General features: G+C 41.5%; 1 protein-coding gene across 1 annotated transcript in view; it reads right to left on the bottom strand.

Moving 5' to 3' along the window:
- Positions 1-16212, bottom strand: part of CHRFAM7A (CHRNA7 (exons 5-10) and FAM7A (exons A-E) fusion) — a 38131-nt gene extending 21919 nt beyond the window's left edge. Inside the window, exons 1-2 of the mRNA XM_054272746.1 lie at positions 16107-16212; positions 14861-15000 (exon numbers count right to left, since the gene is read on the bottom strand). Of these exons, the coding sequence (XP_054128721.1) occupies positions 14861-15000; positions 16107-16161 (195 nt within the window). The 5' untranslated portion in view covers positions 16162-16212. The remainder of the gene's footprint in view (positions 1-14860; positions 15001-16106) is intronic.
- Positions 16213-23781: the final 7569 nt, after the last annotated feature.

The following is a 23781-nucleotide window of genomic DNA, read 5'->3' as shown; positions in this document are numbered from 1 at the left end:
CAAGAGAGAAAGAGATCAGGCACTGTATCAGGTTGTTGGGATTGGTGTGGGTTTTCCTCCATACCAGCTGCTTTAAGTTACTTGCTGTTCAGGCAGTAGCCAAGTAGCCCTGCTACTGGAGATTTAGCTTTCCTTGGCACAGTGGGAGGTGGGTGGAGGTTGCTTTGGCCATCTCCATCCATACATAACTGCAGAGAGGACAGATGGTGAATTGCTACTGGACTGTTTGTCATGTTCTTTTGTGGCAGTGCAGGTAATGAATGGAAAGTAGCTGACATCAGGAGACTTGACTAGTTCTTGATTCATTTTTGAAGGTAGAGGTAATAATTTCTGCAAGTCTTTGAAGGAAATTGCACTCTCTCCATTCTTCCAGTTCTCACTCCTGGTTTTGTCTGTTTTTTCAATTTCTACAATCCATTGGACTGATCACCTTTGGAAACACAGTTACCAGTGTCTCAAATTATCCTTTCCTTACCCTGTGTTCCTCAGAGTATATAAAAGAAGAGAGAAACTCAATAATGCTTTGTGAAAGGTGTTAGCCCGGACATTATAAGCTCTGTAATGATATCTGTAGACTTTCAAATGGATTTCAGCACATGTAGCATCCACACTAGAAAAGCTACATGGCAACTGCAAGGGGAAAAAGAACTAAAATAAAGCTGCATGCCAAGAGAGTGGCATGCAGTGATGTGCAGCCCCTAGCAAGAAACACACACTTCCCAGGGACTCACCTAAGGTGATATTCTAACTAAAATCTATGAGCTGTAATTTCTGCACTTCACATTTAGATTCTTTATTTTTATGTGGTTGAATCTCACCTAAATTATAGAAAAAGTTATGGCTCTTTGAACTGGGCTTCAATTACTTTCAACCTTAATAAAGACTTTGGAAGAACATTTTAAGACATCACTTGTTACAGCATAATACTATGTTCCTGATTAGTACCCTCTAGCAAAACTGAAACTAATAACTGTGGTCTGAAGTTAACAACACTCTGACAGCCAGTGAGAAACATGCAAGACACTTTCTTTACTTTATGTGATTTTCACTTTTGTGTGCTTGAATGTCATCCTACTGAAACCAGCAGGTTAGGCAGTTCATTAGCTCTTATTGTCTCCGCACTTGCTCATTAAACATTCTCAACATCTTCTGATCCACAGTGTCAAATTACCTGTGCCTACTGACATTTCCCCCTGCCTCATTTAAAGTCCTGTTATGTTCAATTTTTGTTTCACACAGCTTGGGGTTTCCTTCCTGCTCCTTTTTAGGGTCATGCACTGAGCTCACTAAAGTGTATCAGCTGAAAAAGCCTGAATTCCTACAGGCTTAGTACTGAGAGGATAAGCTGGAGGGTGAGCTAAGCACTCATAAATTGGCCAGGTGACAAAAGATTGGTGCTATGTCCATACTTCAGGCAGCCATAGTGGCAGGATGAATGCAAGATCCTCAGAAGTCATGGAGAGTAGTGAGAGGGCTGCACTCCCCTCCCTGCCCTGGTGCTGGAGCACAGCAGCTCCCTGTGTGACCAACCTGCAGGAGAGGCCAGAGCAGGGTCTGCTCCAGCTCCACTCATCTGCAGCCCTGAGAGCACCACAGTGACCTCTCAGTCTTCCCACAGTAAGTCATTGTGGGGGTCTATTGAAAATATCCTCTCCCTGTGCCAAGGTTAAAGCTGTATTTTTCTATTAAAGGTGGCTCAGGGCTTCTTAGTCATGCAGACAAAATTGAATTTTGCTATCCCAGGGTGAGGATAAAAATCAGTTACTTTAAAAAGCCATCCTGGTGCTTCTGCAGGGACACTGAAATGCAGACTGCAGCTGCTGGCCAAGGACTACCCCTGATCACCCATAGGTGTGGGCTGGAGCTGCAGCCAGTGTTGATCTTGAAGAATGTAGTACAGGGAATTAAGAAGTTTGGGGAGGTTTGTTTAGAAATAAAAAGCCAAACTAAGTTGTTAATGTGAAAAAGTGAAAGTTGTCAAAAGGGTTGTTCAAGCAAAAGAAAGATGAAGAAAAAGTCAGTATACATGATTTGTGACATAAAAGACTGAAATTCCTGATGCCTCTTTCTCACCTGACTTTCTTTTCCCCATGAAAGGAATAGGCCATTGCAATTACCCTTCACTGCAGTGGTCAGCAATAGACCTTTTTATACAGTAAAATGGTTTTTACTCAGTTTACAGCACATATTCCCAATTAAGCAGCAAATGCTGTGTAAACAGTTAATACCCTGCATAAATAATATAAATAATATTCCATGATCCAGCATGTGAGATTCAACATCAGAAACAGACAAAAGAATGTTTCTGATTTCTTAAAAATAGGTGCACAAGACAGAAAAATATTCAATATTCAGATTTTGGCTCCTTCAGACCTTTAGGGGTAATTGCAGCTGTGCTCAGGATTTAGTTAAGTATTTCCTGTAGCATTAAGGTTTTATAGTGAAATCTCCAAAACCCAGCCTGAAAATATCTTCATTACTTGGTGTGCTTCTTGATATTTGATTTAATTTTTTCTACCTTTTTTTAATCAAAGAATTAAACTATAAAGTCCAACCAAAATGGGAGTAGTTAATTAAAATGAAATTTGAAAACTTCTCTTCCACTGAGCTCTTAGGTTTATTAGATTTGTGATGGATGGCATATGAATGGCTTTTCATGCAGTCTGCATGCTGGAGGTCTTTGAAATAAAGAATGGCTCAGGAGAATTGCTCCTGGCTGGAAAAAGTGGAGTTTTGTTGATAGAGATAACAGACTGGCACAGATTGCTGCCATTATCCATTTTGATTTTTTAGGAAAGGTGACTTTGGACTGTAAATTTAATGAGGAATGAGGCAATAAATGGCTATTCTGGGGCTGAGATACTTAATTGTTATATATGGGAAACAGGTAGAGTTTCCCTCTGTGAACACCTCCTCCTCCCATTAATTTGTGATAGAGTGAATAAAGTTATTGAAGTGCCCTAATCTTCAGCATTTTCCTGGTTTGGGCTGGTTTCACTCATTCAATTGTTCTTATTTCAACCCATGTGTTTTACCTTTTCTTTCTGATTGTCCTCCCCACCAGGGGAGGGGCCTGAGTGAGCAACTGCATGCACTGTTTTAATTTCTAGTTGGGGTTAAACCATGGCAGGCATATTCTGAACTCAGCCTGCATGTTCCATAACCCTGCAGGGCAGAGTGGCAGTACCAGATGCAGTGACAGCTTCTCTGTTTCCTGTGTGAATCCTGTGAGTGCTGTGGCAAGGACCAAGGCTAGAAAGTACAGCAGGAAAAGAGAATGCAGTGGAATACTGGGAAAAAGCTGAAAGCAGAGTGTTAGGGCTAATGACTGTTGTGTGTAGGCTCAATTTTATAAACAAATTTAAAATATTTCTAGGAGAGGGCCATTTTTATTCCAGTGAAGTTTTCTGCATGGGATGGGTGGGATTAAGGTCTGATTCTGCACTCTAATTCTATTTCTTTTTTGTTTTGGAACTGTGTCCTACATTCAGTAATTCTGCCTGGCCATATTTACTAGAACTATTTCTTCTATAAATCAAGGAGTGAGCCTCACTTACTAGAAATAATTCTTGATAACCAAACATTCCAGCTCAAGTTACCTCTCCTTAGCAGAGTGCTCTTTTGGTGTTGTTAATTCAATTTTGTGCAGCTTCTCACCTATAAAATTTGTCCTGTCTTCATAAATATTTCCTTAACTAGCCTGTAATGTGTAAAGTTCAATATATGGAAGCTTTATTTCAAAACAATGCCTGCTTATACCATTTTCCTTTGAAATGCACTCCTCCAGGCTGGCCTAGGTACATACATGTAATGTCATTTTTAAAATTACTTTATAGAATATGCTGCTTAGTGTTTATTGAGCATTTTCCTGTCTTGATAGTTTGTAAACATATCTCATCCAGAACACCTGAAATTGTTCAGATTATTTATTCTCTTGCGGGGTTTTTTTAACCAAATTGTTTAAAATGCGGATATATGAATAGAAAATCAACAAATGGATTTTTTAAAAATTACATTGTAAATCTTCCCTCTATCCTACAAGCACATTATTTTCAGCAAAATAAACAAAAGGAAAAATGTGTCTCTCTGGCAAGAGAAGGGCCAGACTGGGCAGAGCAGTGTGAGCTCAGTGTGAATGGAAATTGGTGCTGGAGGCAGGGGGTGCAGAGGCTCTGCTTGAGCCACAGGGGGCTCCAGGTTGTGTGGGATGGAAACTGCAGAAACTGTGGGATGGAAACTCTGCAAGTCACTCAGCCACACTCCTGAGGAAAAGCATCCAGCAGCTGGGAAGGAGGGAATGGGAGGGGAGGAAAGGAAAGCTCCAGGTGTGAGGGGTGGACAGGTGCCCCAGTTTACAGTTCTGGTCTGTACTTAACACTTGAGCCACTATATATTTAATACAAGGTTTACTATGAGCTTACATATAGTTACAGTTCAGGCTTTAGGTACTGTAGAGTTTGACCTATGTGGAAGTCTGAAAAAATTGGGGATTTTCAGACATGTTCTGTATGGATATTGAAGCCTGGAGTTCCTCTCTCTCTCATGCACTGTTCAGGTGTGCATGGAGTGAAACAAAGCAGTGGGGAAGTAAACCTGAATGCAACAGACAAGTATGCTTCTGCTTAGAGCTGGATTTCTGAGAAAGTTGAAAAGTTTCTGAAGTTAAAATGCTAAAATATTGTTAGAGCATTGTGTGCTGCTGGGATAGGAGTAGATGTTCATTTTTGGCATTCTGAATATCTCTTTTTCTATTTTTTTTAAAATCTAGAAAAATACAATTTGAATTTTACCTGGGTTAAGGTTGAGTTTGGACTATGAGATAAGGAGTCTGATTACTTTGCTTAACCTAATTCAGGTGAACTCTGAGGGAGGTTGTTTGTTTTGCCTTTATTTTTTTTTCAACTTGCACTGTTTGTGTCTGGAAAAGGCCAGCATTTTCTCCACACCAACTTGTCTTATATACTTCTGTTGAAAGCATTTGCTTTCTCCCCAATTTCTTGATATTGCTTTAAAAGAAAGGCAGTTTGCTCAGACCACACACAGGTCTCCCCAGATAGATGCAAATCCATCACAGCAAAAAGCTGCTGCAGAAAGAGCACAAAAGAGCGACCTTAACTCAGAGCATCTGTGTGAGGAGCCTTCTCAGGATGGAGGAAGGTCTTTGTGTTCTGTGAGGTCCCAGAGCTGTGCTGCCATTGGCTGCACCAGGGCTTTGTCCTGGCAGAAGCTGGAGAAGTGGCTTTCACCGAGTTCCAGGAAAAAGAAGTTGATATTATAAATATGTGTGAGAGGCTCATGATGTACCATTTTTGTTACCATGGGGATGTAATTGTAACAGCAGTCTATCTTCTTTTTTTTTCAGTACATCATTGTTAGCAAGAGATTGTATTTAGATATGAACACATTCATCTTTGCAAAGACAAGCAGGGATAAGGCATATGAAATGAGCAGAGTACAGCATGACTAATCACATACATCAGCACATCTTGCATGAAAAAATATATTTTTGAAGAGCAAGTTACATTTTTCAGGTTACCTTATGAATTTCTGTGATTAATTGTAGGTGTTTCACTCAGTTCAATTTTTGAATATAGCATAGAGCTTAAAGTGCAGTTAAATTTCTCACAAACATGCAAAGTAATAACTGTCTTCTGTTGCTTTATTTACAAATAATTCTTGATTCTAGTGTATTTTGTAGCAGACTCCTGTTGAGAGGACTGAACCCTGAATTAGTGTTAAATACTGGCTCTAGGTGCCGATTACCATTGCCAGTCTCACAGAGATAGGCAGCCCAGCTCTGAACACATGCTGGAACCTGGGAACTACCAACAGTACCACAAGATAAGATCAAAGAATGGAGCCCATAGCCCCTCTCATTACATGGTGTTAAAACCAGAGGGAATCAAAGCCTTTGAACTTGATTTATCTTCCTAGAGGTTAGCTGCAAAACACTGAAATTGAAAGGTCAGGTTATTACACTTCAGTGTACCAGCAGACTGAAGTGGAAGGAAAGTGCGTGTGTTATTTCTTCAAGGAGAGAAGTTATGGGGGAACAGGGAGCTGAACCCAGAGCTGTCTCTTCCTCTCCCTCTCCCCTGTGAGTGATCAGAGCACACAGCTCCAGCACCAGCCTGGTGCTGGCATTCATCTATCCTAGTTTTGTGACTAACAGCATCAAAAATTTCCACACCTGACCAGAGCATATTTTCCATGATTTAAAAGCAGCTGAAACCTTTGAGGAACCCAGAGGCATCTTACACAGCTGCAAGGAATGGCTCTGTGCACTACAAATGGACTTAGGTAAAGCCAGCTTCAGAGGGTCAGATAGCAAGATGCTATTACTCATCCCAGACAGTGTCTCTAACTATACTACATCCTACCTCCAGCTTCAGTGTAGGAAAATTAGGCAAGGAGAAGTTGCTCCAAAATTTCTGTGATATGTAACATTACCCATTATCTTGGATGTCTTGGGCTCTCTGGTCAATCTAGGATTGAGCACAGGCATCACCATAGAAATTAAAAAACTTTCTGGGGAAGGGCAGAGTACAAAATGCATTGTTTATCCTTCTGAATGTCTCTGCAGAAGTATTGCTAAGACACTTCAATAACTCGAGAAGATGAGTCATATTACACAGCTTCCAGTTATTCCTCACCCATTCTCTGATGGACACATTTGAGAGTCCTCTTAAGGGTCTTCCTTTCCTGCTTTCCATGAAAATCCATACTGTCCCCACTTCTCTGGTATGCCTGTGGAGAATCACTTACAGAGGCACTGACTAACTGAGCTTAGCTGAGAGCAACACTTTGATGGAAATCAGCCGGTAGCTCTGTTTCTTCACAAATGCAACAAGCGTCATGACTGAAATGTCAGAACACCTACATGGTCCTTCAGGCTGCTTTTCCCACAGCACAAAAGAGCAAATTCTCCTCTGTGAAAAGATTATTTCTGTCTGTGGGGACAGAGATGGAGTGAGCACTCCAAAATCCATAAAAATGCTCATCTGAATTTCTTGAGCTCTGTCAGCGCTCATTACTTTTTCTGTTCTCATTGTTGCATTTAGTAGTTTTGGAGATGGTGGGTAAGAGGCCTCATTCCTTCCTTCCTGCCTTCCTCTCAAACCCTAAACCTGTGTAGTTACTGAGAGTAATTAAGGGGATGCTGAGCACAGAAATGTGCAAACACTTCTGACTGAACACAGAAAACAAGCCAACAAAAGTGCAAAGTAGCAGTGCTGTCTGATTAAACATGTGCCTGGGTCCCCCAGGTCTGCACAGGGTTATTGATCATCTTCCCTTCAGGGGAGTTTTTTCCGAGGAGCATACAGGGAATGAGGAGACAGGATTATAAACCATGCAAATGTGGCCTCCCATCACTACCAGAAGATTTGGGAGAGATGAACTGGATGAATATCATATTCTTATCTTGCTGCCAGTGAGCAGCACATGGCTTCATGCCACGCTCTTAGTGCTACACAGTTAGCTGTTGTTGAAGCCAGGGTTACCAGCCTTTCCTTTTTACAAATCAAATTCTAGTTGCAGTAACAGGCATGAAAATGCAAGCACAAGTGAAGGTTAAATCTGAATAGACATGTCTTCCAGGCTGCTTCTGGTTATTCTTGGAAAATAAATCTTTTAATTTTGAATAAATTAAAAATAAATTGGTTAACACATTAAAGTAAATTATTTAAGTAATTAAAATTCTAAGTGAATTTTAAAAGATTTATTTTTCTACATAAGTCCTTGTACAAAGAGGGTCCCTGCTGCCTACCCATTGTGAGATCTTTCTTTCTTCCTTCCTTTCTTTTCTTTCTTTTCCATTTTTGTAACTCACATATATATTTAGACTGGTAACAGTTGGATTATTTAGTGGTCTATTTAGGCTACTGAATATGGTGAAGAGTTCAGGACAAACTGAAGACTTCACATCTGTATCATCCAAATTTGAAGTAATTAACATTTGAAGTAATTAACATTTGAATGTATTTATGTTAATATGCTGCTCAGAGATACAGAATTGTTTGCTTCCAGTCCATTGACAATACTTTGTTCAGCTGCTGTCAGCAATATTAGATTTGTAAATGACTGGAAACTTTTGATAGGGTGTGCTTTACTGAGAGAAAAGCAGGCACTGTATCCACAGGGCACTGAGAATGCAGCCCTGAGCAGAGACAGGACAGGAACAGAAATACCACACTGCTTTAGCAGCATTTCCTGCCTTCCCTTGCCATCATCCCCAAAATTGCTGCAGCACATTCCTGCCAACTTACAGACCCACACAGATCACACCACAGCACTGGGGCTGGGGCCGTGATGGTTACTTGGGAGTTGCTTTTCCCCACATAATTCACCCAGCCCACAGCATCCTCCCACAGCACTTCCAGAAGCCTTCCCAGAAAAGAAATGTGTTCAGCAGGGGCAGCCACCTGCATTTGAACTCCCTTCTCATGCATGGTGACACTGCAGTCAGAGGCAAACCAAACCCAGGAGCAACCAAGGCAGCTCCCCTCGTTCTGTGCACAGCAGAAGAGGCTTTCCCCAGGAGCAGCAGGTTTGAGGAGCAGGGAACTGAAGGGGCTTTCCCAACGAGCAGCAGGTTTGTGGAGCAGGGAACTGAAGGGGCTTTCCCAAGGAGCAGCAGGTTTGAGGAGCAGGGAACTGAAAGGGCTTTCCCAAGGAGCAGCAGGTTTGTGGAGCAGGGAACTGAAGGGGCTTTCCCAAGGGGCAGCAGGTTTGTGGAGCAGGGAACTGAAGGGGCTTTCCCAAGGAGCAGCAGGTTTGAGGAGCAGGGAACTGAAGGGGCTTTCCCAAGGAGCAGCAGGTTTGAGGAGCAGGGAACTGCTCTGTGGGAGCAGAGACCAAACCCTGCAGCCAGGGCTGTTCCTGGGCTGGGACAGCCCGTGGCTCTCCCAGGAAAGCAGCAGCAGGGAAAGCACCCAGCAGCTCCAGCGCTGGGAGTGCTCAGCTAGCACTGGTATTGCAGGGAGCCAGATTCTCCACTAGCCAAAGGCAAGAACATTTCTGAAGAAATATGGGTCTTTCCATCTTTCCAAGCAAATTACCAGAGATCATAACAAGCTGATCCATATTGGTCAAAACAAAGCATGTGAACTTGTGTATCAAATAGTGACATCCTCTACCATCTCACACTTGAACATGAGTCTTTTTGGAAAAAGGAACAACTTTTTTATTACAAGGGTTATATTAACAACCAATATTACAAGGAGTATATTCATTTCAGTCCCAAACTTCTGTAAATTCAAAGCTTTGTATAAGACCAAGTATTATCCAGATCTGACTCCCAGGAATTACATCTTGCACTGCAATTTTGTTTGTTTAGCTGATTACTGAGGACTACTAATAATTACTAGATGATGTGACTTTCCAGGTTCTGTTGTTTTAGTAAGAAGCCCTGTGCAAAATGTGAAGGCTTTATGTGGTGGTCCCTGTGCTCTGCAGCAGTGTCACAGAGGAATCTGTTTCCTAGCACCTCAGCTTTTCACAGGAAGGTTACAAGCCCTTTTCATCACAACTGACATAGAAGTAGATGTTTAGTCACTTTTTAAGTTAATGGGGTGTCCATACCAATGCAGTTAGAGAACAAAATATGAGGTACTGAGTTTTTATTATTCAAACTGATTATGTCACAAAGAATAAGGTCTGAGAAACAGCTTCATTTTACTCAGAAAGAAAACCCTTACAAACAGAAAAACCCCAGCTGATTCATATTACAGAAAAGTTCCAAACATCTCTCCTGTGGAACCAGAAAGCCGAATATAAGTTCTGATTTTCACATACAATGGACATCTCCAATGTCCTCAAGTGAACTATTATCAGGAGGGTTTTTTATAGCCTTTAGTCAGTCCTTTTTTTCCTTCCTGCAAACTGCCTTTAATTAGTGTACATTCATTGCTTCCCATTCCATCCTACACATCCTCCTGTGTTTAAAATATCTTTCCAGACCTAAACCCTGTTTGAGAAGACTAAGTAAAATGCTGACAGAAGAGTTAAAAAATCCAGGAGATCTTTAGAAGCACAGGAAAGATGGACAAATATCACAGAAATAAGGTTGCAGCTTCTCTTAGTATATTAACATCTCACCACACTAGGGTAAGGAGAGGTGTTGTCTGCTTGTTAAAGTAGAGCAATTATAAGAATATTTTAGACTCTTGTCTGATCTGTTCTTCAGATTTCATGGAAATATAGAATACTGTGTTTTCTGTTATAATCCAGTAACTTTCATGCTATTAAACTAACTAAAAATATCAGAAGGCACATCCCAGCACCTTTCCAGTTTTCTAAACTCTCAGGAATAAATTATGGTGGAATGGGAATGGCTGCAAGATGAAAGTGCAAACAGTTTCTCCCTGTTTTTCTAATGAACGTTAAAATTAAAAGAATAATGCAGATCTGATGAGCTTCTGCCACAGCTATTTTTTGCAAAGAGGCTGCTGAGGTCTGATAAACAGCTTAAGAACTTCATTAGCACCATTTTTCAATGAGCCTCTTGATTTCGTTGTTTTTATTAGTTTTCCAGATTTAAAATTCTTTTTTTTTTCCCTTTTTTGGCGGACAAGATGTTTGATTTATAGCCTATTTCTTTACAGAAGCTGTTATGCTTCTTTGAATGACAGCATAATTTTCTTTTCAAAATTTCAAGATATTTGACATTACTGTCTTGCCCAGTGGGTCTGGGGTATTGGATTGCAAACACTGAATTGCAGATCCTTATGCAGAGGCTTTGCAAAGCCTTGTACGTAAGTCATTGTAGGCAGCTGGATCGCTTCACTGGGTAACACAAAACAAGGACAAAAGCCCTTGAATATATAAAACTAAGTCATGCAAGTAACCAAGGGCAATGTAGGATAAGCAAACTTTGACTAAGTTCAGATAAATGTAAGAAAGTTTGCATGCTTTCATTTATCTTTTGGTCTGCACAAGTGAGTTGAACAGCCTAAAGGAACAGGATTTCCCTTGAGATTCTGCTGCTGCTTACTACACACAAACAACTATTCAGTGCTTTTCTTTCCCCTAACTAGAAATTTTTAAAAAAAGGAACAGGAGAAACTGGAAAATAAGCAAAAACTGTTTTGTAGTAAATTATTAAATTAGCCAGCAAGTGTCTTCAAGAACCATGAAAGATTCCTAAGTAGTGTTATGCAACATAAGTGAGAATTTGAATATTCATGTAGATAAGTAGCTTAATTCAACTTTCTTAAATAAATTGTTAAATGTTTATTCTAAAAAAATTAACTAATTTACAATCAGAGTAGACCAAAATGGCCACACTTATACCCACCAAAATGTTTGTCACCATGAGTCTTGTCGAAGAATCACAAACTAAGGTGGTATTGATCCAGAATTCTCCCAAGTTTTGCAACTTGAATCACAGATAGAGCTCACTTGTATTTTTTGAAACATGTGACTTGTTAAGTGAAGAACCACCACAGGCGGTTTTGTGAGCAGTTTAAGCTAATCTAAGCCCAAAGTACAGGTCATGTAGAGAACTGACCCCTCAAAAAAGGAAAAGGTAACTCTCACTCAGAGAGGCAGTGGTGCAAGCCAAACCTGTGGGAGCATGAGCCCAGAACTCAGATTTCTTCAGTGGCAAAGGCTGAGATCAGCTCATGACACTCCCAAATTGCTGCCCCATGTTCCATAAGGAAAGCTGGTAAAAATTCTAGATTCCAGCCAGAAAGCTGAAAACCTTATATATTGAGAGTGAACCATTGACAGCCACTCAAAGAAATAGTTCTGACATGTGGGGTTACCAAAATTTCATTCTCTAGCTTTCTGCTATGTTATTCAGAAATATACACACCTTGCTGCAAATGGCCAAGATATTTGGAATACTTCAACAAAAGTATCTTTTATTATTATTTTCCTGAATAAAAGATGTCTCATTTTTTCTAGAATTGTTTTGTACTGTTCCCAAGTTGAAAAATATGAAGTTATGCTTAGATGTTAGGAAAAATCTACCATGATGGTAGTGGAATACTGACTGCCCAGGAATGTTGTGGAGACTCCTGGACAGGAGCCAGGAAGACTGTCAAAGTGGTCAGCACTTGACCTGACACAGTCCTGAGTAACATGATCCATTTAAGACATCTTTGCAGTAGAGGAATGGACAAGATGACCTCTAGAGGCCCTGTCCAAACTAAAATAAGATTGTGATTTTTGTACTCATTTCGGTAGCAGTAAAAATTGTTTGAACTATCACTCTATACCTCAGTGTATTCCAGTTCTTCATGCTTGTGTCTCAGAGCAGTCATTTGCAGTATAAATGTGTGGCCACTTAATTTCTAAGGTTTCATCTTCTGACTTTTGGGGGTGAAATACCCTCTGATACTTTCTCTGAATTGTATTAACTTACAGTTGATACAGATATATCTATTGTAAAAATGCTAGGCTAGGCACAAACCTCACACCCTCATGCTCACTGCATTTGTTTTTCTGTGCCATTCATTTACTGTTCTGTATGAGATGTAGCACAGTAGGAAAAGCACTGCTGCTGTGTCTATTCCTAGTGTTCCTTCCAAACCAATAGGCAGTGGCAGAATGTTCTCTGATACTATTATTGAGATGGATGTTACAAGAGAAAACAACACTGTTAGAAGGTATTTACCTCCATACAGTGTTTCAAGATGTGGTGGCTGTAATTTTTTTCTCTATGGAAATTATATCATATCAGTATACTTCAATAATCTGTTTTTTGAAACTGTATACACTGGAAATTTTCCTAAGCCTAAGTTATGTTAAGATTCCATGCCAGCACTGAAAAAAATACCAGAAAAACAGAAGCCAATGACCAGTTTTATGTGCAAATTGAGGGATTTCCATGAGGTGAGAAGCAGAGAAAAATAAATAGCTTACCTACATCCTATTTTTTATTTTTACTGCCATTGTGCTGAAGCTATGACCATCCATTAGCCCCTCTTCCTCTCCTTCCTCTAAGGTATGCTGTAGTCTTTGTCTCTTTAAGATTTTTCCTTTTGAAGTCCACTTTTTCAAACCTCTTACTTTCCATTTTGCATTCCATCCTCTTCCATCTAAATTCCACCTCTCTTCTGAATTCTTTTGCTGTATCTCAGCCCTACCCACTTCTTCTCTAAACACTCCTTTAGTTTCCTAGTTCTCATCTTCAGTAATACATCCACAAACTGCATATTTCTGATGCTGCCCCTGCTTTTCCTCCCCATTTAGAAACATTTTGTATAATTTACTATGCCAGCTTGCATTCTCATTAGACAATTAATTAATTCTATTTTCTAGTGAACTCCACTAAGCTGGGGCAATTGGCACTTACAGATCCCTCATTATGTACTGCTGATACTAGCATGCATATTAATGCACAATACCATCAAAAGAAACACATAACTAAAACCATGGGGTACAAAATGTCTAGTTTTAATAGGACAGCTTAAAACTAGAAATACAAGGTAGGAAACATCAATTGTATTTAGAAAATATTTCATATACCATCTCCCTTTTCCTATCAGCAAAGTCAGAGTGGAATGGAAGAGACTTCACCTAAGGAATAGCAGCAACCAGGATCCAGCCTGGCTCAATCTGTTCTGGCAGGGATTTGATGGATTGGCTCTGGAGAGGTCTAACTCCCAATTACACTCAGTGGCTATCAGCTGAGAAGCCATTAAAGTGAATATATAAACTACAGGAAAGTGTGATGGTGACATGTTTTGTTTCTAGCTTGTTAAACCAGTAATTGTTATTGCAAGTAGCTGTCATTCCCACCAGCATTTGCTTCTTGTTGACAATGAATAAAACTCATTTGTTTTATAGCATGAAGCTTAATTTACTTCATGGTTGATTTCTTTCTTTGGTTGTCAATCCCAGATCACAGAGAAAGAAATGCAGTGAGTTTTATGGCAAGCAGAATGAGCTGTAACTAAACAGCCAGTTAAAATACCTAAGGTTTCTGACTGACTGTGAAGGGTGGTTCTTGGCAGGGACATAGGATCAAAAGCTCCCTTTTGAATCATATTAGCCAAGACTGCCAGTCATTGACTACACCCAGATTGGCTAGTGATCTGTGGATATTTTCCTTTCATTTTGTATGGGTTTTAATTAAATTTGACAACTCCAGAACAAATTACCTCTCTGTCTTGAACTTTAGGCATCTGATAGGAAGAGATTGGAATTTTGAGGTTAAGTACCTTTTTAAGACTTTAACTTCCTTATTAATTGTCATAGCTAGTTTAATTCAGTAAAGATAAATACTGTAAACCTGCTTATATGCTGAGTTGCATCTCTGTGCCACTGTGACAGAGTGAAGCTTAAATTAGTCATATTTGAACCCAAAAAGATCCTGCAGTGCATTGTACAAGTACAGCACAAGGAATACCTACTGATATACCAGTCAAGTGTGGTTGTAAAATACAGTAGCTATTTAAGCATATAGAATGTAGCACTCTTGTCTACATACCAAAGGAAATAACACAGCTTGGATTTTGGTGGGATTTCCTCTCCCCTCCATCCTCCAAAATAGGCAGCTCTTAAGTGACCACCAGAAATTAAGAACTTTGGTTTTGCAAGTCCCTCCCAGACTATACTGCTTGTTGGTTCTAAGGACAGTTAAAGATTGAAAGGCAAAGTGTGCATTTTGAGCTCCCCTTGAAATATTTTCCACTGCTAAAAATGTTGGGAATTTCTGAGAAGAGATCTAAGAAATAGGTAAATGATACTTCTAAGTTTAGTTCTTTAAAGATGCAGACAAAATTTGGCATTGTGTCTTGAATTAGTTGTGCTTTCCAATTTCTTGTAATTCCTTTGCTATCTCAAATGTCCCTTCTAGGAAGGGAAAATCCACCCTTTAAAACAGTTTCCTAGAGGGTTACAGACTTACCACATCCATGATCTGCATGAGGCTGAGAGTGAAATAGACAGTGAGTGGCTGGGAATCATTTGCAACTGGTCGCTCCAACGGATTGTAATTTTTCAGCAGCTCCTTGTAAAGCTTCCTTTGGAACTCTCCTTGCAGAGATTCTTTGGACACAGGAATAAAAAGATAAATAATAAGGAGTCTACATCAGAAAAAGCTCAGGCATGCTTTTTTACTCCTATCAGATATTATGTATCTATTATTACACCTGCTGCATTCTCAGAAAAAATGCCACTGTGTTTAAAATACTTCATTAGCTACTACAACAAAATCCTAATCACAAATGTTCATCCCAGCCTATAAGGGGAAATTACCTCTTTGATCATTTCTTGACTGGCCAGGAGAGATACATTCTAAATGCTAATGGTGCTTTCTCAATGTATACACCCTTCGGTCCAGCAGCAAGAAATGATGAAGAGCAAATACAGTAGCTGTGGTTTGACACCTGTCCTGGCATAGCTATAACCAGAAAAGCAGAACAGAATTACGGCAGAAGGCATCAGCAAGACAATGGGAAAAAAAATGGCCACAGGTTAGACTGAACACTGCTCCGGGGCTGCTTCAGACAGAGAACTCTTTGGGGCAAATACACTCCACTTTGTTCTCTGCTCATGCAGTTAGAAATGAAGTGGGGTAGGGTGTTCCTGGCAGAGATGACAGACACCACATTAATATACATGCTAATATTTGGGGATTTCTGTCCTTTTCCACTTCAAATCCAGGGAGGATGCTTATTCTGCCGTCTTTCTGTGGGGAGAAGGAGCAGGTCTACATGAATGGAGCAGAGTAGTCCAGGGACAGAGGCAGTTTTCGAATGAAGGAGAATGTGCGACAGGGTAGGAACAGGTTCTCTGGACGTGAGACCTCCCTGTCCCACTCCAGACCGCCCTCCCTCTTCCCGGTTTTCTCGTCCTTAACTCGCCCCACAAAAAGCCGCAGCCCCTGCCCTGGGACATGCACCACTTAAGTCCCTTGACAGAGTTCGGTTCCCCATCCCCACCGTCCTTCTCCCGTGTCCCTTCCCGGCAGGTCCCAGCTCTGGCCAGCCCTCAGCGCGGCCCGGGACGGGGACGAGCCCCCGAGGCTGTCAGAGGGCAGAAGGGGCCGGCCGGGGCCGGAGAGGCGCCGTGCCGGGAGCGCCCGGGGCTGCCCCGACCCACCCGCCCCGCCGCGGCTCCCGGCGCTGCCCGCGGGGCCGGCGCCCACTCACCGCGCACGAGCCCCGCCGCCGCCAGCAGCCACACCGCCAGCTCCTGGAGGCCCATCCCGGGAGAGCCGGCGCTGCGAGCGACCGACACGCCGACAGCAGCGGCGGCTTCTCCCGCCGCCGAGCCCCGCCAGCCCCCGGCCGCGGATCCGGGCCGCTGGGAGCCGCCGGCGCCCCGGGCACCTCCGGCAGCTCGGCCCCTTCCTGCGCCCGCACCGGAGCTCGCCCTACGGCGCCGCCGGCCCGGGCGGAGCGGAGGGATGCTGACGGCCCGCCTCCCCGACCTGCCTCTCGCCTGATGGATTTCCCTCCCTTCCCTAATCCTCGAGCGTCTCCGGGCCGGAGGGGAGGGAGCGGAGCCGCTCTCAGGCTGCTGCAGCAGCCGGAGCGATGCGGCGCGGCTGGGCGAGGGGGCCCCGGCATTATAGAGCCGAGAGCGGGGGCGGCCCCCTCCTCTGGCGGGCAGCCGCGCCCGCCCGCGCCCCCTGCCCTCCCCGAGCCCGCAGCGGCACCGCGGGAAGCCCCGGCTGCTCGGGGACGGGAGAGCAGGGGAGGGGAGCCGGCCCGACCGCCTCGGGGAGCGCACACCGCCTGCGCTGCCCCAAAAGCCAAAGGGCATCAGCCAGCGCCGAGCCCCCCGCCGCTCCCCGGTCCTCCTCGGCACAGGTCATCCTCCTTCTCCGTCGACGGCGGTTGCTGCTGTTCTGAGAGAGGTGAATTAGTTCAAAGGGCAGCGGAGTGGCCCGAGGAGGGCAGCGCTAGGGAAAGGCAGCCGGGGCATGGACCAGGGCAGGGCCAGTCCTTGCTGGCCTCAGCAGCTTGGCTTTGGTCACATCTAGGTATGAGGAGCAATGGCCACAATGATGTTGCACACATGGCTGTTAAATCCCAGCAGAGATGCAGGGCTGGGGGTTCAGGTGCTGGATGTTTTGTCTAGATATGGGAAAAAAAGCCTTGGCCAAGGGACATTGCGTTTAGTGCTTGACAAACACATGACAGTAAAATGGTGGCTGAGGTCCTGCCTGGTACAGGTATAATGCACCGCAGTTGGAAAGCAGGCCTAGAAAATTCAGGGCATTTTGTTGATTGTCTGGTTCCCATCTGCAGCTCTAAGTGCGATTTTGACACCAAGGATGGGTTATTTCTTTCAGCCCAAATCCCTGCCCTTCAAATCCAGTTGCTACATTAAATGAATGTCCTAGGCAGCTGCACTTAAAAAAGAATGATATTGAAGAAAGTTGTCATTTGCAAGAGATAACTAAGTGCTTGTTTTTCAATTGACTGTCAAACAGCAGTTTATTTAGCCCATGTTAATTTTCAGCTTTAAAAATTCAAGTTATCTGTTTCGGCTTAAGCACTGACCTAATTTATGTAGCTACTGTTTAAATATTTTTAAATGTTGAGCACAAAAACACATGCATCTTGGGGCAACCTGAGTAGTTCAGCAATTGGCACATCATGTGTTCCAGCTGTCACATACAGCAGGACTGTAACCTTCCCCTTTTCAAATGAGCCAACGTGCCAGACAACTTTACCAAGGGTTAGTAGAAACCAGCAAGTGGTAAAGCTAACTCTCCAAAAGCCAAGTAATAGCTGTTGGTTTCTTGCGTTTTGGTTGGGTTTTTTTCCATATTGACCTTTTTTGGACCTGTCAGCAGACAAGAGCAAGTTGCTAGGGAAGCTCTGTGTTATTCACAGAAAAAACAAGTGTTATTATTAATTTGTACTTCAGCCTTCCTGTGGCAGCGCTCTTAGTGTCTGGATTTTTGCCTTGTCTCGTTTTGGAAAGGACTCATTTTCTTTTCTTCTTCTACTGTTATTCACTGCTGTTTTGGCACAGGTGTCCCAGATATTTTTGGGTGTTCAGTAAACAGCATGAATTGTTCAGGCAAGAAATTTGGAGAGGAAATCTATAGTTCATGGCTGACCTCTACTGTTGGCTCATTATTTTGCTTTACACTCGGCTTTGTTGACAAGGGCTTCACCCCTCCGTGATAAAAGGGTCAATACCATGCACAGCCCAAGGTCTCAAAAGGTAAAATCTTCAGGGGATGGTGCTGAAATCCCAAATTCCTGTAGTATAAGTGAGGAAATAATTTTTAATTGATTCTTTTGTAAATCTTGATTTATATGGTTTGCAGCAGTCTTGTTTTCATCTGATGTTAGCAGATTGAAATTTATAGGCACTTCAGGAATTTTGATATTCTTTAATAGCAATCAGCGCCTCAACTCCTTGATTAAACTCTGTTCAATCAGGTGCATTCTTACTAAAGGTTTTACCTTTTAAGTCAGAGATTCTGCTGTGAATGCACAAAAATGGCAGGAAGAAGTCTTATCTGCATTCTGTAGACATCCTGGCTAATAAAAGTTAATTTCACAAACATTTATAGATATTGTGTAGGTACTAGCAAAGAAAGGTTAAAAAAAATTACTGAAGTAAATTACTGAATTACTACACCATACCTTCTTTGACACAGTGATGAATGGGAGTTCACTCTACAATTACAGGCCCTAGAAACCATTGTAAGTCTCCCAGCACACCTTCCCAGCACAGCTGGGTGTTTGCCAGAAAATAAACAAGCCCTTAATGTCAGTTTGTTTCTCACCTACATGGGACATGATTAGAAACAGCCAGTTGTGTGTCTGTCTGTTTGTGAATAACCAATTGCTCAAGGACACAACGTTATTCACAGATCAGGTCACATATATCAAGGTCAGGCATAGAAAATGTGTGTGCTAATAGTGTGGCTCTAGTACCAATGTGCTGTCTATTGCTTCTTTATCTGATAAGCAAAGAAGTAAATAAGTCAGTGTGCAAAATACTTCATTCAAGTGCTATTTCAGGCCTATTTTGAGTCTGAGAGAGGCGCAGAGCTGCTAGAGAAACAGCTACAGGATTCTGAATTAGTGTGTCTATAGGAGTGATCCTCCCCATGACTGTAAGATGCTTGTTTATACCCAGACTGTCCTCCTTGTTCAGATTACAGGGCTAATCTCGTGTTGGTCAGTGAAAACAGCCAGGGACTGAAGATTGTTCAGAAAGACTCGTGCAGTCATTACCAGATGTTGCAGTTGCCCAAGGTTTATAATATCACAGAACTGAAAAAGAGAAATATCCCCTTTTTCTCTTTGAATAGATTTTCAGATAAACAAAATCATGCATCTTCCTGCTGTGGCAGAAGATGATAAAATAGCCCTAAGAAGAGACTGATAGTGAAGAAGTGACCATCTTGTACTGTATCCATCTGCAGTGACTGCAGCACTTTCTGACTTTGATCTAATTATTGTGCAATTGCAATGACCTGAGACTCTATATCAGAAAATAATCTTCTTTTTCTTCTTTTTAGAGAAATAGGTAAAGTAGGCTAGGATTTTAAATGGTAGCTTACAGCACATGTTAGATGCCCACATTTTCTTGAATGTTATTTGAATTAAAGTACCTCTTTATTTGTTAGCTGTTTGGTGGTTTTTTTAAATAGTCCTAGTAATTGCATCCCATGTTATTAGTTATTCTCTGTTGTTGACTTTGCCCAATGAGAAGTCTCAGGGATTGAGAATGTTCATGTGACAAGCTTGATTTTTTTCTATAAATGTCGTGAAACAATATGGTTCTTCCTTGCAGGAGTTAGCAAGGAGTTTTGATGTTAAGCTTCCTATTGAAGGATGAATTACTGATCTGAAATATGGTTAATTTTCTGATTGAAGTTTATATTCTCTACATGCCAATTTGAACAGAGGTTCACAAAGGCAGTGTCTTTCCCAAATTCTTAGTTCCTACACCAGTATGTGATTTCCAGGAAATGATCCATTCCCCAAATTGTCATCTGTTGGGAAGGATAAGGAAGAGCACAGACTATTCTGTTGTTTAAAAACAACAAAGCTGCTGCCCCACCACTTGGTAAAAAGTAATTAGAGTATTTCGGAACAGTGCTCAGATGTGAGGAGTAAGGATTTGTCAAATTTCCCTGATGACTGCATAACTAATGAGTAAGACTTGTGGTCATTTCTGTCATGCAAACATTTTTCAAAATTCATACTTGTCTTTTATTACTGTTAGCATACACTCACATTAAAGTGTGAGCATATTAAACAATGTTCCTGTGAATTAAACATCTCAAATGCTGTAACTACAGAGATTTCTCAGCATCTCTACCTTACAGGTGCTTTTCTCTGTCCAAAGAAACCTCACATGTTTTTACTGACATCATGCTCAGCACGTTTGCACTTTGATTTCTGTGTAAGGAATTCTTGTTCCTCTCATTTCAGCCTCTGTCAGGTCCTTCTGATGCATTTTCAGGGCTTGCCATTCATTTCTCACTGACATACAAATCACCATTACAGAGTTGCTTTGCCTTCTTTTTGGATGAGTGTGAATAACAGAAAGTTGACAAAACTGCTTTTCTTCACCCTGGTTAATTTTAAATAACTACATAATTTAGAGTTTACAGAAGCTAATTAAAGTTGATAGGAAATCTGCATTTTAGGCCTACAGCTTTAACAGATCCTCATCTATAAGCATCTGAAGATCAACCTTATTTTTCTTGTCCTAAAGCAACACACTAGAAATTTTTCTTTCGTGAAAAAATTACCATCTGCTGCAATTTAAATAACTAACATGAATTTCACAAAAATGGCCACTTGGTCTGTAAAGACCGTTCTAATAAGGCTTTTGACCATAAAGCTAAGCTCAAACCCTTTCAAAGACAGAATGTTGTAGCAAAATTGAGAGCAAATTCATTTATTTGAGGCAGGGGCATGAGACAGTTTAATATTGAAAAGCCAAATTTCTACAGTCAAGATTTCTAAAAGGAAAACTAGTCAGGGTGCCCTCATCTGCTAGAGAATACTGACTTTTGGTCTTTGGAATCCTAATGGTTAAGTTTAAGTTCATCAAACACATTTTTAATATGGCTTTGGGGAGAATTTTTTATTTCTTGTCTTGTAATGCATGGATTACAAATTTACAACTGTATTTCTTACCTTGCATAAAACCAGCACTCCCTAACATTCCTTCCTAACTTCTCCTGCGATGTCCCAGTATTGCTACTAAGGACATCAGTCCAGTCCTTGTATAATTTATTTTAAGCAGTCACTGGTGAAGCTGATGTTTTTCAAGCCTGTGCAGCAGCAAACATCACCTATCATCTTCTATTTGAAATGAGACCTTGTGCTTTCTCTAATTGCCCCTCTGAACTGGCACAGCACACTGAGAGAAGCAGCAGGGCTGCAGAGGGCAAATGCCCTGGTGAGTCACTGGAGACAGGGAGGAATCCAGAGAGGAATCCAGAGAGGAATTCATTGCTCTCAGCATCAGAGAGTGGCAGCCAGTCATGGCTCAGTGCAAAATGCTTCTCCAGCCAGCTGCTGACAGTCCTGCATGGAAACTGTTGCAAATGGGAGCATTCAGAGAATGGAAACAAAAATGAATCATTTTTGTTGTCAGAACACAGCATATTTGGAGGTTGTGGATCCTTTAGAGACAGGCAGATTTTCAAATGAGATTCCTTGCTGGACTCAAAGGAATTCTCAAAGCAGCTACTAGATTGTTCCATTGATGAAAAGCTGTGGACCTCTGGAGGAGGAACTAAAACTGCATTAAATACAGGGTTTGATGGAAAATTCACAACAAATAACTCAATACACTAGATATGGTCTATTTTATCTGAATCCCTTATAGAAATACAGACTTCATTGATGTTTCTGGAGGACTGAAGATGGGTTTGCCATGGTCAGGAATGGAGGCTGTGTTTTTCCACATGGGCAGCACAGCATGGAGCAGCCGTGCTCTGATTTCCCAAACGCAGCAGATGTGAGCAGCAGAAAGTGCCTGCTGGCTCCCAGGTTTGCTGGGATGGCCAAGTGTGTGGGAGGAGTGGATCCCTCTTCCAGCTGGGTTTTGCTGTTATTGTTTGTGACACCATCGGTGGGAATTGTCCCTCTCGTTGCTGGTTTCAAAGCCCAGCTGCTGTCCCTGTTACAAAGCCAGTATAGGTGGGTGTGCTGAGTGCCAGGCTCAGGAGCAGGGCTGCCAGGGCAGTGACAAATCACAGCTCACTCAGCACTCCCCTAACACCTTCCCTGCTGACCAGCCAGGGAAGGGGCTGCTGCGCTGGTGAATGAATGTCCTGCAATCACAGATTTAGCAGCACATAGGAAATACAGCCCTTGGTCATCTGTGACTCCTCTCCTCAGTGCTGGAGAACCTGACAGAGTAAAAACTGAGTAACAGCCCCAGCACAGATGTCTGAGGAACCATTTCATGAGCCAGCTGGGGGTGAGCAATCACCACAGACACAGGCACACAGGGAAGACTTTTCCAGTATTAGACCTGCCTTTGATTCTGGTGATAGTTAGCTCTCAAAATAAAACTTCTCTCTTTTCCATAACATCAAAAGGGATTTTGTTAGTCATGAGTGAATGCAAACTGCTTTCAGTGTATTTTTCTTGAACTAGATTTAAAAGACCACAGTTACTTCATACATTTATTATGGACAATTTTTTTCTAAAATGTCCTTTTATTATGACAGGATGAAAAACGGGAGAATTGGGACAGAGAGGGAGGAAGCAACTGTCTGGTTTTTTCAATGCTTTTAATTAGGTAGGAGGATTTTTCAAGCTTGGATAAGCTTTCAGGAATTTGCTTAAGCATTTGTTTTGCAGGAGAAATTTTAGACTACTGATTATTTTAATGATTAATTAGAAGTTTAAAAATATGAAAAAAAAAAAATTAAAATCTGACTTTAAATTTGTCTGCCAATTAGACCAACATATTTGGAATGTCTTCTTATGTTCAGACAGAATTTTGCCTCACACAGCTCTAGAAGTATCTTTTTCCGCACATCTTGCTAGGGCAGATATAAGAAGTGAAATCCTTAATTTTATAACTCTGTTGGTCTAGAGTTTGATCTGTTTGCTATGCTATGAGAGCATGAGAAAAATTATCACGGTTACCTGAGCCAGACAAATAAAAAAAGAAGCTTACAGCAGCTTTCTATTTTCTCATTTCAAGTTCATTTTTAGTCAGAGATGTTTGGATACCCAGATGCCTTTTAATGAAACCAAACTTTCAGAGATTTGTCTGGTTTTGAGAGCATCTACTTACCTAAAACTTGTGTTTCTGCTTTCACTACTTTGCATAAGTAAACCTTAATTTTTAATTGAAGCTATTACTCCTATTAAATCTTTTGGGGTGCCTAAATAAAAATTCCATGGGTCTCTTTAATGGCTGTAATTCAAGGCTATCTTTTTATCATGGTCAAATTGTTCTTCTGGATTCCCAGTTAATTGTGAAGATAATGCAATGTGGCAGGTCAGAGGCAACACTGACATTGCTAATGCCAGCCTGCAAGGATAGCCTCTAAGTAGCTGAGATGACTCAAATATTTTGAGTAATAATTTAATTTATCTGTTTGTTGATGGATTGTCTGTGGTACTGATTTTTATAATGCAAAAATGTCAATGTTTTCATGATGATGATCATAAGAAAATGTTAGTAATAGTACATTTTTTAAAAGCCCTGCAGTGATTTAGAGCCTATGTTGTACCTTCTGAAGAAATTCTGATTTCCTGGGAACCTCAGTCTTAGAGGGACCCAATAAATTTGAATGCCCAAAAGTGAGTTTTCTAAGCAGGTCACTGCATTTTAATCTTTGCAATAAAATAAATAATAAATTGCCAA

Source organism: Melozone crissalis, unplaced genomic scaffold (genome assembly GCF_028551555.1).
Source record: "Melozone crissalis strain CALT ecotype California unplaced genomic scaffold, PUWL_Pcris_2 ptg000014l_1, whole genome shotgun sequence".
Taxonomy (NCBI): Eukaryota; Metazoa; Chordata; class Aves; order Passeriformes; family Passerellidae; genus Melozone; species Melozone crissalis.
The sequence above is the reverse complement of the archived record's forward strand: the minus strand, read 5'-3'. Positions and strand labels throughout refer to the sequence as shown.